Below are 15,013 nucleotides of genomic sequence, written 5' to 3'. Positions count from 1 at the left end.
GCAACGGAGGCCTCGATACCTGACACAGGGCCAGCTCCTCCTTTAGGCTGCTCAGCTCTTCCTCCAGCAGCTGCATCCGGGCCACCATGACCTCCTCTACCGAGATGCCCTCTAGCCGCTCGGACCCCGGGGGCGCACTGAGGAGGGGAGCCTGAGCCGGAGCTGACCCCCCCGGCCCTCGCTGGCCCCCCGACCCCTCTCCACCCGGCCAGGAGAGGTCTCCTCGGTCCACGACGCCCTCCCGCGCCGCGCCGCCGAGGCCCGAGGCCTCGCTGCTCACTGCGTGGACCGCAGCTCCCCGCCCAACGCGTGAGGACCGGGTCCCCGAAAGCCGCGCTGGGGGCGGAGAGGGCGGCGAGCGCGCCGCCATGGCCTCGGCTGCTAACGGGTCAAGTTCCTTCTTGGAGACTCCACCTCCCTTTCCCCATCCTGGAGAGCCTGGAGCGCCGATCTACGCATGCGCCAGCCTTTTCCCGCCTGGGCGCGCGGGGTCTCGCGCGCGCGGGTCCGGGAGGGCTTCCCGCGGGCCGCGCGCCCGGCGCCCGCGTTGGACTGCGCACGCGCCACGGCCCACCCTGCGCGCAGCCCCGGGCAGCCCTGCCCGAGGCTTCAGCCCTGCACGCCTCGGCTCGCCACCCATCGAACCCCTGCCCGGCACGCCAGTCTAGCTGGCATCTCCCCTCTTAAAGCCTTTCTTGCGAGCCCCCCTGCCCCTAGTGACCCTAACTGTGATTCCTGGCCCTCAAGGCCCCTGCCAACTCGTTCGTCACGTTCCACTGACCGCCCTGGAGTGTTAGTTACACGCTAATCTCTCCGGCGCTGGTGCAAGCGCCGGGAGGATGGGGAGTAAGTTGCACGCTGGCGTGCTCTTCACGCCCCTTCGCAAAACTGCTTTCACGTACATTTGACATCCAGCTGACCGATGCCCAGGAGAGGTGCAAAGCCTTGTGCTGAGCTGGGACTCTCAGGCAGGTTTCCCACTTGAATTATGATCTTCTCATACCCTTTGTCTTTTGTTCTGCAAGAGTCATGATTTCCTTTGCTTTTTTTTTTTTTTTTTTTTTTTTTTTTTTCAGCTGCTTCATGTGCTGGCTGAATATCACAGCGAGTGTGACCCACGCTGCCTGACAGTTTGGGTCCTTGGAACAATTTGAAGTCAATAATTCGGAGTGCGGTTAAAGAAACAAGACCAGCACCCCCGCATTGGTCAAGGGTCATCTGTACATGGAAAATTCCAGAAATTACCAAAAAAAAAATCATAAGTTTAAAAGAAAGAAACAAGACCAGCTCTCTTTATCCTTTTTAAAAGAATTCATTTTCTTCCTCCCTGCTATCTCTTTCTTTATAAACATCGAATAGGCAACATTATCTTTGTCATCATAACACGTCCTACTAGTGATACGTTTAGTAAAGAGATGTACATTGAACTAGCAATAGAGTTCCACCTAAACTAGATCTGCTCTCCCCAGAAGAAAGGGCGCCAGAATATTGCAAAACTAGATGGGGAGGAGAGGACTGGGAGTAGGGGGATGTCTGCTGTAACTGATGACCTCTTCATGTAATCAAAATTCTGGCTCTGTGGCCGAATCTAGTCCACACTCAAAAGACAGCCCCCTCCCCAAGTTAGAAGCCGGTGAAGGCAAGATGAGTGAGCTTCCTTCCCACTGAAGGTGAATGAACACCTCTCATTTAGAAAAGGATGACATTAGAAAGAGCACGTAGAAGCCTGTGTTACAAGTCACCGCCACGTTGAACGTTCACTATAGGCTGAGTCACTTTTCCTATAAGTACTTACTCCATTCTTACAACATCACAGTAAAATAGACACTCCCATTTCACTAGTGAGACTCAAGAGATTGTTGTTCCTTGCCTGAAGTCCCACATCTGGTATTGGAAAAGCTAGGATAGGAATCCACTTAACTCTAAAACCTGTGCCTTTGATCTCTACCCTTACTCCATACTAGTCACTTGAAATACAGCATTAGGTCTGATAGCATGTAAGATTTCACTGGGCTTCAGATTCACATGTTTGGCACAAAATCAATAAGAATGCATTTTTAATAGCTACTTGTTATTCACTCAAAAGTGCATCATTTCATCTGACTATAGAAAGATTCTTTTGGAAAGCAGTGAAAACTCTTACGTACAATGGAGAAATATACATATTTGACTCAAGGATAAAAATCCTGAATCTATACCTAGGTAGACAATTTTTAACTTTCTTTTTATTACGGTAAAATACACATACCATAAAATTTACCATTTATTTTATTTTTTTTTAAATATATATATTTCTTTATTGATTTCAGAGAAGAAGGGAGAAGGAGAGAGAGATAGAAACATCAATGATGAGAAAGAATCACTGTTCAGCTGCCTCCTGCACACCCCCTACTGGGGATCGAGCCCGCAACCCAGCATGTGCCCTTGGCCGGAATCGAACCTGGGACCACCCAGTCCACAGGCTGACGCTCTATCCACTGAGCCAAGCAGGCTAGGGCTACCATTTATTTTAAAGTGGATGAAAATAAAGAAAAAATTCAGTGTCATTAAGTACATTCACAATGTTAGGCAACCATTACCACCAGTTCCAGAACATTTTCACCACCCCAAAGCCAAACCCTATACCCATTCAACAGTCACTCCCCATTTAAACCACCCACTCTCCCAAGCTCAAGATAACCACAAACCTGCTATCTATCTCTATGGATTAGACCAGGGGTCCTCAAACTTTTTAAACAGGGGGCCAGTTCACTGTCCCTCAGACCGTTGGAGGGCTGGACTATAGTTTAAAAAAAAACTATGAACAAATTTCTATGCACACTGCACATATCTTATTTTGAAGTAAAAAAACAAAACGGCAAAAACACCTGCATGTGGCCCGTGGGCCATAGTTTGAGGACGCCTGGATTAGACTATTCCATTTAATGTAAATGAAACCATACAGTACATAGCATAATGTTTCCAAGCTCCTTTCACTAGGCATAATGTTTCCAGGCTTCACCCAATTTGAGGATGTATTAATACTTCATTCTTTTTTTTATAGCTGAATAGTATTCCACTGTATGGCTATATTACAATTTGTTTTTCCATTCATCCATTGATGGGCATTTGGCTTGATTCCACCTTCTGCCTATTGTAAATAGAGCTGCTATGAACATTCACATAGAGGTTATTTTTTGAACAGCTATTTTCAATTATTCTGTGTATATACCTAGGAGTGTAAGTGCCGGGTCATGTGGTAATTTTATTTTTAACTTACTGAGGAATCTCCAAACTGTTTTCCACAGTCCACGGTGGTTTCACGACTTTACATTCCTACCAATCATGTTATAAAATTCCAATTTCTCTGCATTCTCACCAATATTTGTTTTCCTTTTTTAAAAAACATTTTCTCTTTATAGCCATACTTGGGGGAGTGAAGTGATACCCCATTGTAGTTTTGGTTTGCATTTCTCTAATGACTAATGACATTAATCATCTTTTCATGTACTTGCTGGACATTTGTTTATCTTCTTTGGAGAAATGTCTAAGTTCTTTGTCCATTTTTTTATTTGGGTTATTGTTGTCTTTTTGTTGTTGAGTTCTAAGTGTTCTTTAGTGGCAGATAATTTTTAAGAATAGAAACTTGCACTTTTTCAGAAGTGTACATAGGGAGTTCTTTCATGTATTAGTTATTTTCTGAAATGGCAGAAATGTGTGAAACATTGAATATTAACATATGTAATTCAGGAAGATAAGTTAAAAACCTATAATACTACTTGAATAAAAATGTACAAAACAATCAAAAGTGTTTCTCCTGTGCAATTCTTTGTTCAAACATTTAAAAGTGACGATGTCTGTTCTGCAGATATCCTATCTAATAAAGAGGGAATATGCTAATTGACCCTCACACCATCACAAAGATGGTGGCACCCACAGCCAATAAGGAGGGAATATGCTAATTGACTGCCCCACCCTCAAAGATGGTGGTGCCCACAGCCAATAAGGAGGAAATATGCTAATTGACTGCCCCACTCTCAAAGATGGCACCCACAGCCACAAGATGGTAGTGCCCAGTCCCCTCAGCCCCGCTGGGGCGGCAGGCATGCGGCAAGACCAGGCGCACCCCAAGGCGGGCCCGGCGGCTCCATGCATCTGCCTCCGGAGTTCCCCAGTCCCCTCAGCCCCCCAGCTGCCTAGAGCTGACCTGAGGTGCAGGCAAGCCTCGGATGGCGGCTGCCCAGCCACCCAGGGCCGCCTGAAACTCAGGTAACCAGGGCAGGATGAGGCTTGCACTGCTGGCAGTAGCAACAGCAGAGGTGTGATGGGGCATTGCCTTCCCCTGATCGCCAAGTCGCCTCCTGCCCCTGAGGGCTCCCGGACTGTGAGAGTGGGCAGGCCCAGCCGAGAGACCCCCCCCCCCTCCAGTGCATGAATTTTTATGCACTGGGCCTCTAGTATGTAATAAAGTCTGCTGAGGATGAAGTAAATTAGAATATAGAAACACATAATTATATCCATATCATCATTATATAGTGAAATACTGGGAGAAATGTACAAATTAATAAGGTATTGAAATCACACCTATCACCTTAATTTTAAAAATGTATTTCTAACCTCTGTTTAAAAGAGAAAAACGTGTTTGAATTTTTTTTAGCCCTTATGCTTCTTTGTCTTCAGAAAGAATGCCAAATTTTGTTAAAATATATTTTATTGATTTCTTACAGAGAGGAAGGGAGAGGGATAGAGAGTTAGAAACACCAATCAGCTGCCTCCTGAACACCCCCTACTGGGATGAGCCCACAACCAAGGTACATGCCCTTGACAGGAATCGAACCTGAGACCCTTCAGTCCATAGGTTGACACTCTATCCACTGAGCCAAACCAGTTAGGGCAAGAATGTCAAATTTTAAGACATGTCTATGTCTTTACCAATTTGGTATAAGTTTTATTTGGTCAGTAAATACTTATTACATCTGAAACCACTGTTAGGTATCGGTAAAACCGTAAATATCATAGATTTCTTTTATATAATTTGAAATTTACCTTATGTTTAAGGTTTTTGCCATATACTAAGAATTTAAAAATAGCCTGCTGCCTACACCTTTAACACGGAAAAGAATCCCACAAGCTAGACTATGACAAGGTGACACTTGAATCAGCAGCAGACATATGTCAGTCTAGTGTGGACAAATTGAGCTATAGGAATTAGTCTATTGGTTAGCAAAGCTGACTGGGAGTTTCCCTTATGTAATCTTGAACTGTCCCATCTGCTGAAGGCAGGGAAAGACCCAAGAAAAATGACAGACTACTCCATATTGGTAGGTGGCAGGTTTAATAAATAAGGGAATTTACTGAAGAGTCTTCTCTTGGGTAGCAGAAGGATCAGTAATTTTCTCACCCAAAAGCCAAATCTTAAAAGTTTGTATAGAAGCCTTAACAGAGTTCAATGAGGTACCCAGTCCAGATGATCTCAAGGCCACAATACTTCCTGAAGGCTGTGTTCTTGGGCAGCTTCTAGCTCAGCAAAGGCAAGCTGAGGGCATATTCCAAGCACAGGGGCGGAGTGTGGAGCCTCCAATAGCCGGAGTTCAGCTCATGGGTAAAACAAGTGATCATGTCTTATTAATGACCTTCCCAACATAGTCAAAGTAAACCAAGAAAATTGTGCTAACAATTACCGCAATTTTGTTTGAGTAATTCTTGGCAACTATTGATCCCCTGATCAGTCCTGGGAGTGCTTTAGGTCAAGATCATAGGCATCCAAGGATGACATCATCCACTTCAGCTGTCCCATGTGGTTTGCACACAGTTTAAAAAATGATGACCTTACAAGTGCTATGACAACAGAATTTCATTTTCTATTTTCATCTTCAACAGTTATATTAAAGTCCAAAACTTTAAATAACGGATTTTTTTTCTAATTATTGGGCTTTTCTAAAATTATCTCTATTGACTCTAACTCCCAGTGTTGGTCACATTCTGAAAAATAAATAAATAACCTGTGTACTTTTAAGTTGGAGTAACTTTTTTCAGCGTACTTGGTTCAGCAAAGTTTTGTCAGCTGATGTTCATTGGTGCCAATTCAAACCAAACACTACACTACAATTTGGTGCTTTATTCAGTGCAAAACACCTCAATTGTGATACAGCATGGCTGTGAAAACAGCACAGCTCTGAGGAACCCCTGGGGCCAGGCCCCTTTCTGCTCTAACTAGACAGCTCAGCACTGTCATGTCATCTTCCTCAGCCAGGGAGAGGCAGACTTCAATAGAAAGGCAAAGTATGCTCCCTAAGCCAGAAGGGAGCTAGCTGACTTATATGGACAGGAGTGTCCACTCCTTGTCCCTGATTGGCCTGTCCTCATGCAAATAAGATCTCAAAATCTTTGCAGTTTGATTGGTCCAAAAGGCACTGTCCTGATTGATCAAAATAGATTCACTCTGATTGGCTGGAGCTGTGCAGCTCCGTTAGGATGGGGAAACCTCAGTCCTATTGGTTGAAATAGGATTCCAGGAACTCCTTTATAAGGGCAGGCTCAGCTGGCTGAAACACAGTGCAGGCAGGTAGTTCAGTGCAGAGGCAGGCAATTCAGCACAAGCTTCTCCTGAAGCACAGTTTGCATGAGAGGTTCCTGTACAAAAATGGCTGCTAGGCTCTATTTTTAAAAAATTTGAGCCCTTCTTAGTAGGTGTCTTTTTTTCTCAAGGGTCACAGTTTGAAATGCAAATTCCAAATTTCCTAAGGAGTTCAGGTCATTCAATACACAGGGTTGCCTAGTTTCAAGCTCTTTATTTTGACATATGACCGGAGTGAGCAAAAAACTACTTTTTTCATCCTTTTTTGTCTGTATTTTAGTTTCCTCTTTATAATAGAGGGAATGGTAGAACCATGGTCCTGGGTATTTTATCTAAATATTTTTACCCTAAGGCAATATGGCAAAAGTACTGGAACTCTTCCATCTATTTTACTCCTGTGGTTTTATCCCAAACATGAAGGCCTTCTTCCTCTATTGCCAGGAATCTTAGTTTAACATCTCTGTCTTGATGATGCTTACCTAGTCTCTGTTACAGCTGTCATACACTATTACAGTGAACACACACACACACACACACACACACACACACACACACACACACACCACTGGCATTTTGCCTTTTGAAATCCCAGAATGGCATATCCACAGTCACCACCACTCCTGTGCCTAGTAAGGGAACTTCCATAATCAGATAATAGCACCTATCCTGATGTGTCACATACCCACTTATCACATGCATCAGACTTACAATAGCAGCTATCATTCCCAGACTGTTTTTAATACCTTAGTCCCTGTCAGTGGTTGACTGTTTTATCCTCACCTTCCATGTTAGCACTAGGGGGGAATTTTATCAAACAGCCAAGAAGATTGTAACTCTTCAATGGCAGAGTCTCACTTTTGCTGAAACTGTTTAGGTAACTTATACTACAAAAGAACTAGTTCCAGGCTCAACAATGAGGGAGGCACATGTCACTTCACCATCAGAGTTTTAGACTTCGATTGCCTTCCTGCTTGGCAAGGTGACCAATCAGAGTCTCAGCAGTAGGTTGATAGCAACTCATATTGAGTACTCTGAGGAACAGTTAAAACTGAGAGCAATTAACAAAGGGAAGGGTAGAATTGAAGCAAAGCACAAGGGATAGTGCAGTACCCTAAGGCTATTCAAAAGGTGGGAGATGTTATTACCTGCCTCATCCAGCCGGAGTCCCCCAGTCCCCTGAGCCCCGCTGGGGGAGTGGCGCCTCTCACACAAACTGTGCTTCAGGAGAAGCTTGTGCTGAATTGCCTGCCTCTGCACTGAACTACCTGCCTGCACACGCCTCATCCAGCTGGGGTCCCCCAGTCCCCGCAGCCCCACCTCATCCAGTCTCAGTGCCCCAGTCCCCTCAGCCCCGCCTCACCCAGTTCCTGCATCATCCAGCCTCATCCAGCCTCAGTCCCCCAGTCCCCTCAGCCCCACAGGGGAAGGCAGTTGGAGGCGATTGGGCCAGCAGAGTAGGACAGTTGGGGACGATCATGCCGGCAGGGGAGCAGTTAGGCATCAATCAGGCCAGCAGGGGAGCGGTTAGGGGTCTATCAGGCTGGCAGGCAGAGTGGTTAGGGGCAATCAAGCAGACAGGCAGGCGACTGGTTAGGAGTCAGCAGTCCTGGATTGTGAGAGGGAGGTCCGACTGCCGGTTTAGGCCTGATCCCTGCAACTGTGGGCACTGCCATCTTTGAGGGTGTGGCAGTCAATTAGCATATTCCCTCCTTATTGGCTGTTGCCTCCCACCCCTGAGGGCTCCCGGACTGTGAGAGAGGGCAGGCTGGGCTGAGGGACACCCCCCCCCACTCCAGTGCATGAATTTTCATGCACCAGGCCTCTAGTTAGCATATAAATTAGAAAAACTGAATGCCTTAGAATTTACATATCCTCTTCAAATCTTTGAAGAGGCAAACTCTAAAAGCCACAAAGAACACACACACACATTTTGAACACCTTCAGGAACCATGATCCAATAACATGTTTAAAAAGTAAGATCTCATTCATCAATATTAAAAAACCCTAAACTTTGATTAAGGTGTGTACATTTAAGAAGGCACATCGGTAGCACTTTGTTAGGTTTATCGGTAGCACTTTGAAGTAGCATATTTTATAAACTAACAGAAGTCATAGAACTGCTCTGCAATTTTTCCTGGATGCAAGAGACAGGCCATCTGTGTGAATATGTGTGTACTCATTACCAAAGTCAGCCTGAACTTACTGCCTACTATCTTGCTGTGACCATCCCGCCACTAAACTTCTTGCATTGTGGGTTTAGGACAAGGTAAAGGCATCTTGATGCTTCTTTACTCTTGGTGAGGCAATGTCCTAGGCCAGGAGCCAGCCTCCTTTTGCCACATGCAGTCCTTACAGCATGAGATGTATGCACCCATAGAAGGGAAATAGGGAGCCATGGCAACTTTTTTTTTTTAAGAAAATGGCTCTAACAATTAATTAAGTCTGGCTCCTGTGCCGTACCAGCACAGCCAAGGGTTCCGTGAGCCTAAGTGGGGACGGCGAAGGATTCATGAAAAGACAGACAAAGATAATAAGCAGGGTCTAGGTGGATCTCCTGTGCCTGACTAAGGCCACAGAAAAAGATCCAGAGAGCAAGCTGAGCCTTTATTTTATAGCCAGAGGTAAACAAGGTAGTGGTCACCATAGTTACAATGTTCTTGTGAGTTTCACTTGTTTTGGCAGCACTTGCTGCACCTCCCACAGCCCATTAGCTACCCAGGAAGGATCTAGGGGGCGTCATAAGGTCAAGCTTAATTATGCTAAGAGGACTGTGCCCTCTAAGCTGGGACTTGTTTGTGGCTTTGCCAGCAGGTCAGTCGGAGGCTTAACCCTATAGCTGCTCCCTACAGACTCCTCTAAGACTGTAAAGATGTTCATTTCTGAAAGTTCCCTCCAGGATTTGGTTCTTAAAAGGCTCTCCCCTTTTCCTTTCCCTGAGTACAACATTGGGGTATCATTAGGTTTTCTGCAATTTTCTTGACAGAATGGTGAGCAGAAAACTAAACACAAAAACAAGAACAAAAAAACAGGGGCAGGAGCTACTTTAAGAGCTACTTTTTGTGTTTTTTAAAACTAAACACAAAAACAAGAACAAAAAAACAGGGGCAGGAGCTACTTTAAGAACAAACTTTCTTTGTGCAAGTTAAAATGATTTGATTTTACAGTTCAGGAAAACAGCCTGTTTCTTAAATAAATAAATAAATAAATAATCGCCCAGAAGTTGAGACCTTTGTCCTAATACTATTAGGCACATAAAGTTTTGCCTTCAGCAATTACCAGACATTCCTGATGGTTATTAATTATATTTCATGTCAAAGGACTTTTTTTGTTGTTGCTATAAACATGGAATATTTTTAGGGAGTTTAGGTTATCAGTTATTATCTGAGATAAATGAATCGCATGAATGCTCACTACTATTGGGGAAAATAAGTGTGTTAAAGCCTGGATAAAGTGGTTCCTGATGCCACCAATATTTCTTTTTTCCTAAATGGTGCTTCCTAATGTAGCAAAATTCCATGGGAATATAAAAAGAAAAAAGGGGGGAAATACGATCAATATTGGGATCACTTTTTAGAACATTGTTCATTTGTTCCTTTATATTTTCAACAAATATTTATTGAACACTGCTACAGACACAGCAAAGAAGAGATTTTTACAAAACACACACACACACTAAAAAACCACATCATAAACAAATAACTATGCTTGTAAATTAGTGAGAAGTTAGTAGTGAGTGATGACAGTGGTTTGAATGTCATTTTAGGTAGAATAGTAGGGAAAGCATTTCTAATAAAGAACATTTCACCAAATGATAGCTACTTCATTTCAGTGGGAAGTACACCAAACACATATCTGGGAGACTATCTCTCAGACAACAAGGAAAGGAAAAACGTAACAAGAAGCAAAAGCTGGTGAGTGAAATCTGAATACGTACTATTGTGCTTCATAGGCTCTGCGGGATGACATATCCACACAGACTATTTCCAGGGAATGTCGGTAATCCAGGAACCCCGACGAAGCCAACCCACAAGTGGACAAAAATATCCATGTGACCAGGGAACAAGTTTGTGACCCAAAGATAAATTCCAAAGTTGAAGTGTAGTATTTGGTAAGAGTCACCGAGGGTCCCTGGTCTCTCCAGAAACATTTCTTGGAGAAATCATTTGAAATTGAATCATACTAAAAGATAGTAATGAAATAACAAAGGAGCTGATCTGGAGTTTAAGGAAAAGGGAATGGTAGTTACCCATGGCTTTCTCATGCTAGTTGTATATTAGAATCAACTAAAGGAGCTTTAGATGATACTAATGGTACCATCTCCAGAGATTCTTATTTAATGGAGGTAGTGTGAGACTCTAGTGCTATTACTTTTTAAAAGTTCCCCAAGTGAGTCTAACATGCAACCAGGATTGACAATCACTTAATTAAGCTGTTTTTAAAAAATAAAAAAAGTAAAATAAAAATACTACAGGCACTGCTTCTGGAATGCAAAAGCCATCTTACAATTATTCCCTTAGTGAACTATCAACTCATATATGGGGTACCTACTACATTCTAGAAACTTAGCACTGGAGACCAAGACAGTTAAAGGCAAACCAGTCCTTACCTTCATGGAACTCAAATGGGGAAAGACAGCTGACAAAGAAATAAACAAGTTAAAAAAAAAAGATAAAGAGTGTAATAAGAAATGAAAGGAAGTGTGATGAGATGGAAAGTATCTAGGTAGGAACTACTTTTGTTAGGTTGATTAAGAAAGACCTCTCTGAAGAGGTGAAATTTAAGCTAAAAGAGGAGAGGGAACCAAGTATTCACAAAGTCTGGAGGGTGAATGGCAAATGCAAAAGCCCTAGTTACTGGGTGTGCCTAAAAACAGGGAGGAGGCAAGTCTGATTGGAGTTAGAGAGAGTGAAAGAATTTGTGTAAGATGAAGGGAAAAGTTTGGATTTTATTCTGAGAAACTATGGGAAGATTTTAAACAGAGGCTGTGGGAGCCCCTTTCACGTCCCGCGTGGTTCAGGGTTCGGGTTCTGGAGAAGGCCGCACACAAATGAAAAGAGACTAAAAAAGTATTAATTTGGGAATAATGGGGGCCAGGCGGGAGCCCACCTCTAGTGGGAGGACTACCCGCTGCTCTGGCCTAGCTATCCCTTTTATTAAGACTATGGGATACACCCATAGCCCTTGGGCAGGAAACTCCAATAACAGAAATTTACATAAGACAAACAGAGGTGGAGCCTGCTTCAGCTAACAAAGTTTCAACTAAGTAGTGAGCGAACTAGCTCTGACCTTCTAGAGCAATGGAGGTTGTTGACAATGATCAGTTTCCAGCAAGAGGCGAGATAAAGGATTTCAGTACATTATTGAAAGACCACTCTGCTCTGGGAAGAATGGATTGTGTGGTTAGGGAATGGAAAATAGAAGCAGGAATACCAGTCCAAGCAAGAACTGATGGAAGCCTGACCCACGGTGTCTGCAGGGGGAAAGAGGGATATGGTGGTACTCAGAATGTATTACAAAGATTGAGTCAACAGGATGTGCTGATGTATTAGCTGTGGAAGAAGAGAGAAAGAGAGGGATCCAGTCTGACTCTTGGGTTTTGGGCTTATGTATCTGAATACTTGGAGATACTAATATAGCAACCCTGTTGGATGAACAGGTTTAGAAATGGAGAACCAAATGTTCTATTTGGAATATATTACACTTAAATACCTAATAGGTATCCAGTTAGAAATGTTGAGTAGGCAAATGAACATGCAAACTTGAAGCTCCTGGAAGATGTTCTGGGGTCAAAATATATACCTGGAAGTCATACAGAGGACTCATTGGTATACAGGAGTTAAGTAAATATGTGTGAGACTCACAGTGTCTGAAAGAATGGCATCAAGGCCACTTCTTGGAGATGTAACATGATTTTAGATTTCATGGATTGAGATGTTCTTGACTGAGGTCCAGTGGTGAGAAAGGGCCCATGAGGGAAGGACGCGTCTGGGCTGGTGACCCCAGGCTCAGTACCAGAACAAAACTGCTTGTAGAGCAAGGGCCAGCTCAGACACAGTACATGGCTGAGACTATGTATTCAACCTGACTCCTGTTGAAGGTGGGTTTGGGACAATAACTAAGCAGTTTAATATAAACCAACTTAGAAGTGCAAGTGTGATCTTGGTCCAGCGCGCAGCTAGAGAGCGTGGGCTCATTCCCTGTAAAGAGGATGGCTGTGGCCTGTGCAGGGTTCTATACCAGTAAGGGTGCCATTTCTACTTCAGAGAGGACATCAAACAGCACAGGGTCAGTTCTCAGCCACAGATAAGACTGCAGGGACAGCAATGACTGCTGTTGGAAGCCGCCCATTGTCTTCACTAGCAGAGAGGTGTGGACAAGGAACCTGGAAGGCTGGTTAACCTTGAAGGCTCTGAAAAGTCAGAGCCAAGCACCCACTGTCTAGTTGAGACAATGGTAGCTGAAGCAACTTCCACCTTTTAGTTTTATGTAAATCCTTACTGATTGGCTATTATTGGAATTGCCTGCCTAAGGGCTATGGGTGGATCCCAAAACCTGAATAAAAGGGATGGCAAGGCCAGAGCAAAGCTGAGTCCTTCCTCTTGAGCTGGGCTTCCGCCTGGCCCCCAATTCCCAAATTAATTTTTTCTTGTCTAGTCTCTTTCATTTGTGTGCGGCCTCCTCCAGAGCCCGAACCCTGACCCTGAACCCTGAACTACGCGGGACGTGGGGGGGACACTCACAGACTGCTGCGAACTGGAACCTTTAAAATCCCGAGGAGAGTCTCTCGTCGTTTCCTTCTCTTGCTGTTGGAATAGGAGCGTCTTTTTGTAAGCCTTAGACTCTGGGCAACTTAAGGGGAAACTCCAAAGCAGAGACTGGACATCTTGTTAATTGAGCTGGTGGGGTCTTAAATATATAATTTGCTTATTATAAGGATAAATGATCTTATTTGTATCCCAAACTAGTGATGCACTTCATACTAACTCTATATAGAAGTTTATGTTTATTTTTGTAAAGCTATGAGGCAATGTGATTTAGTAGTAGGTAAGAATTTAGATCTGAATTTGTAGCATGGAGGCATCACGTAGGATTTGTTTGACCCTGGGAACGTTAACCTTAAAATAATAATTAAAATAAGCTCTGTGGCATAACATGAAGATCAAATGACATAATGAAGGTAAAGCACTAAATAGTGCCTGTTTCATAGTAAATTCTCAATAAATAATAGTTATAATTAACTTTTTATTAAGCACTATTAAGCTACTATTTAAATTCACCTTGTTAGACTCACTCCATTGTTTTGAATTCATTTTGAATTCTACTCTGCTCTGCTTCATGCCAGCTGATAATTTGATTAATGGCATCATTTATGTTCTCATATAAAATTTTTAAAAATGTTTACTGAATAGGGCCTCTAGGTCACATTAATCTTCTCCTTCCCTAAACTCAGATATGCAATCCCAAACAATTATAGTTCTTGATTGCACTCTAAATATTTCATATGCCTTAATCTTATCTCCCTAACTAATCTTCATCTTTTCTTAGGATAAGGATCAGGTCTTAGTCTTTTTTTTTTTTTACATTTTTTACCACATTTTGAATAGTAGTAGGCCTATAAAAGCCAATAAATGCACACATTTTTATTTAAGATCATCTTAAGCAGAATTTTCACATAAGTATTGATTAGTTTTCCTTTTTGTTTTATTGGTCCCTAGAAATATAACACACATACATATACAAAATCACAATATCTGTGCATCATAAGTTCAAATTCCTTCTCTCTAAAATGAGCAGACTAGATCAGGCAATCTTTAAAGTCCTTTTCAGGTCTAAAAATATCTGATACAAATTTTTAAAAACTGTGTTTCTAAAAGTTTCTGAAGATAATGAATTTTCACCTCTAAAGAAACAACAGTAGGGATAGTCCTGACTACAAAGGCATGGCTGGCATGTGATCCTAGCCAGGGCCTTGCTTTCCTGCTGCTCCATTCTTCCTGCTCTTCCCAAGTCAGGAAGGAACAGTGCCTCTTCCTGCAGCATTAGTGATGCCAGGAATGAAGCAGAGGGCCATGGGGAAGGAGACTGGAGGGCTGGGCCAGGGCATGACTGTGAATGCCATTCTTTTTTTATTTTTATTTTCTTTATTGATTAAGGTATTACATATGTGTCCTTATTCTCCCCTTTGCACCCCCCTCCACCCCCACCACGACGAATGCCATTCTTATAAAGTATGGACTCTAGTTCTGTTGTGGCCCATTAATACATTTTATCAAACATACAGAATTAGAAAAATATGAAAAATTTCTATTTTACAGCAAACCCTACTGTCACCCCAGTTGCTGGGCCCATCTCTGCTCTTTCCCTGTCCTGCATTTGAGAAGCAAGGCTCCTGATTTGAGATGGAGCTCAAGAATGAACTCAGTTTGCAGAAACTGTATTTTTTTATTGTAACAAAAT

The 15,013-nt window shown here is 43.1% G+C and overlaps 1 protein-coding gene across 2 annotated transcripts in view; it reads right to left on the bottom strand.

The window, feature by feature from the left end:
• The window catches only part of CNTLN (centlein), a 269,920-nt gene extending 269,027 nt beyond the window's left edge, over nucleotides 1–893 (bottom strand). For both annotated transcript variants that reach the window (XM_079789996.1, XM_079789997.1), the window contains exon 1: nucleotides 20–893. In XM_079789996.1, coding sequence (XP_079646122.1) covers nucleotides 20–370 — 351 coding nt within the window. In that variant the 5' untranslated portion in view covers nucleotides 371–893. The remainder of the gene's footprint in view (nucleotides 1–19) is intronic.
• Nucleotides 894–15,013: the final 14,120 nt, after the last annotated feature.

This window comes from Cnephaeus nilssonii (genome assembly GCF_951640355.1).
Source record: "Cnephaeus nilssonii genome assembly, chromosome: 14".
NCBI lineage: Eukaryota > Metazoa > Chordata > Mammalia > Chiroptera > Vespertilionidae > Cnephaeus > Cnephaeus nilssonii.
This window is presented reverse-complemented; position numbering and strand designations above follow the sequence as displayed.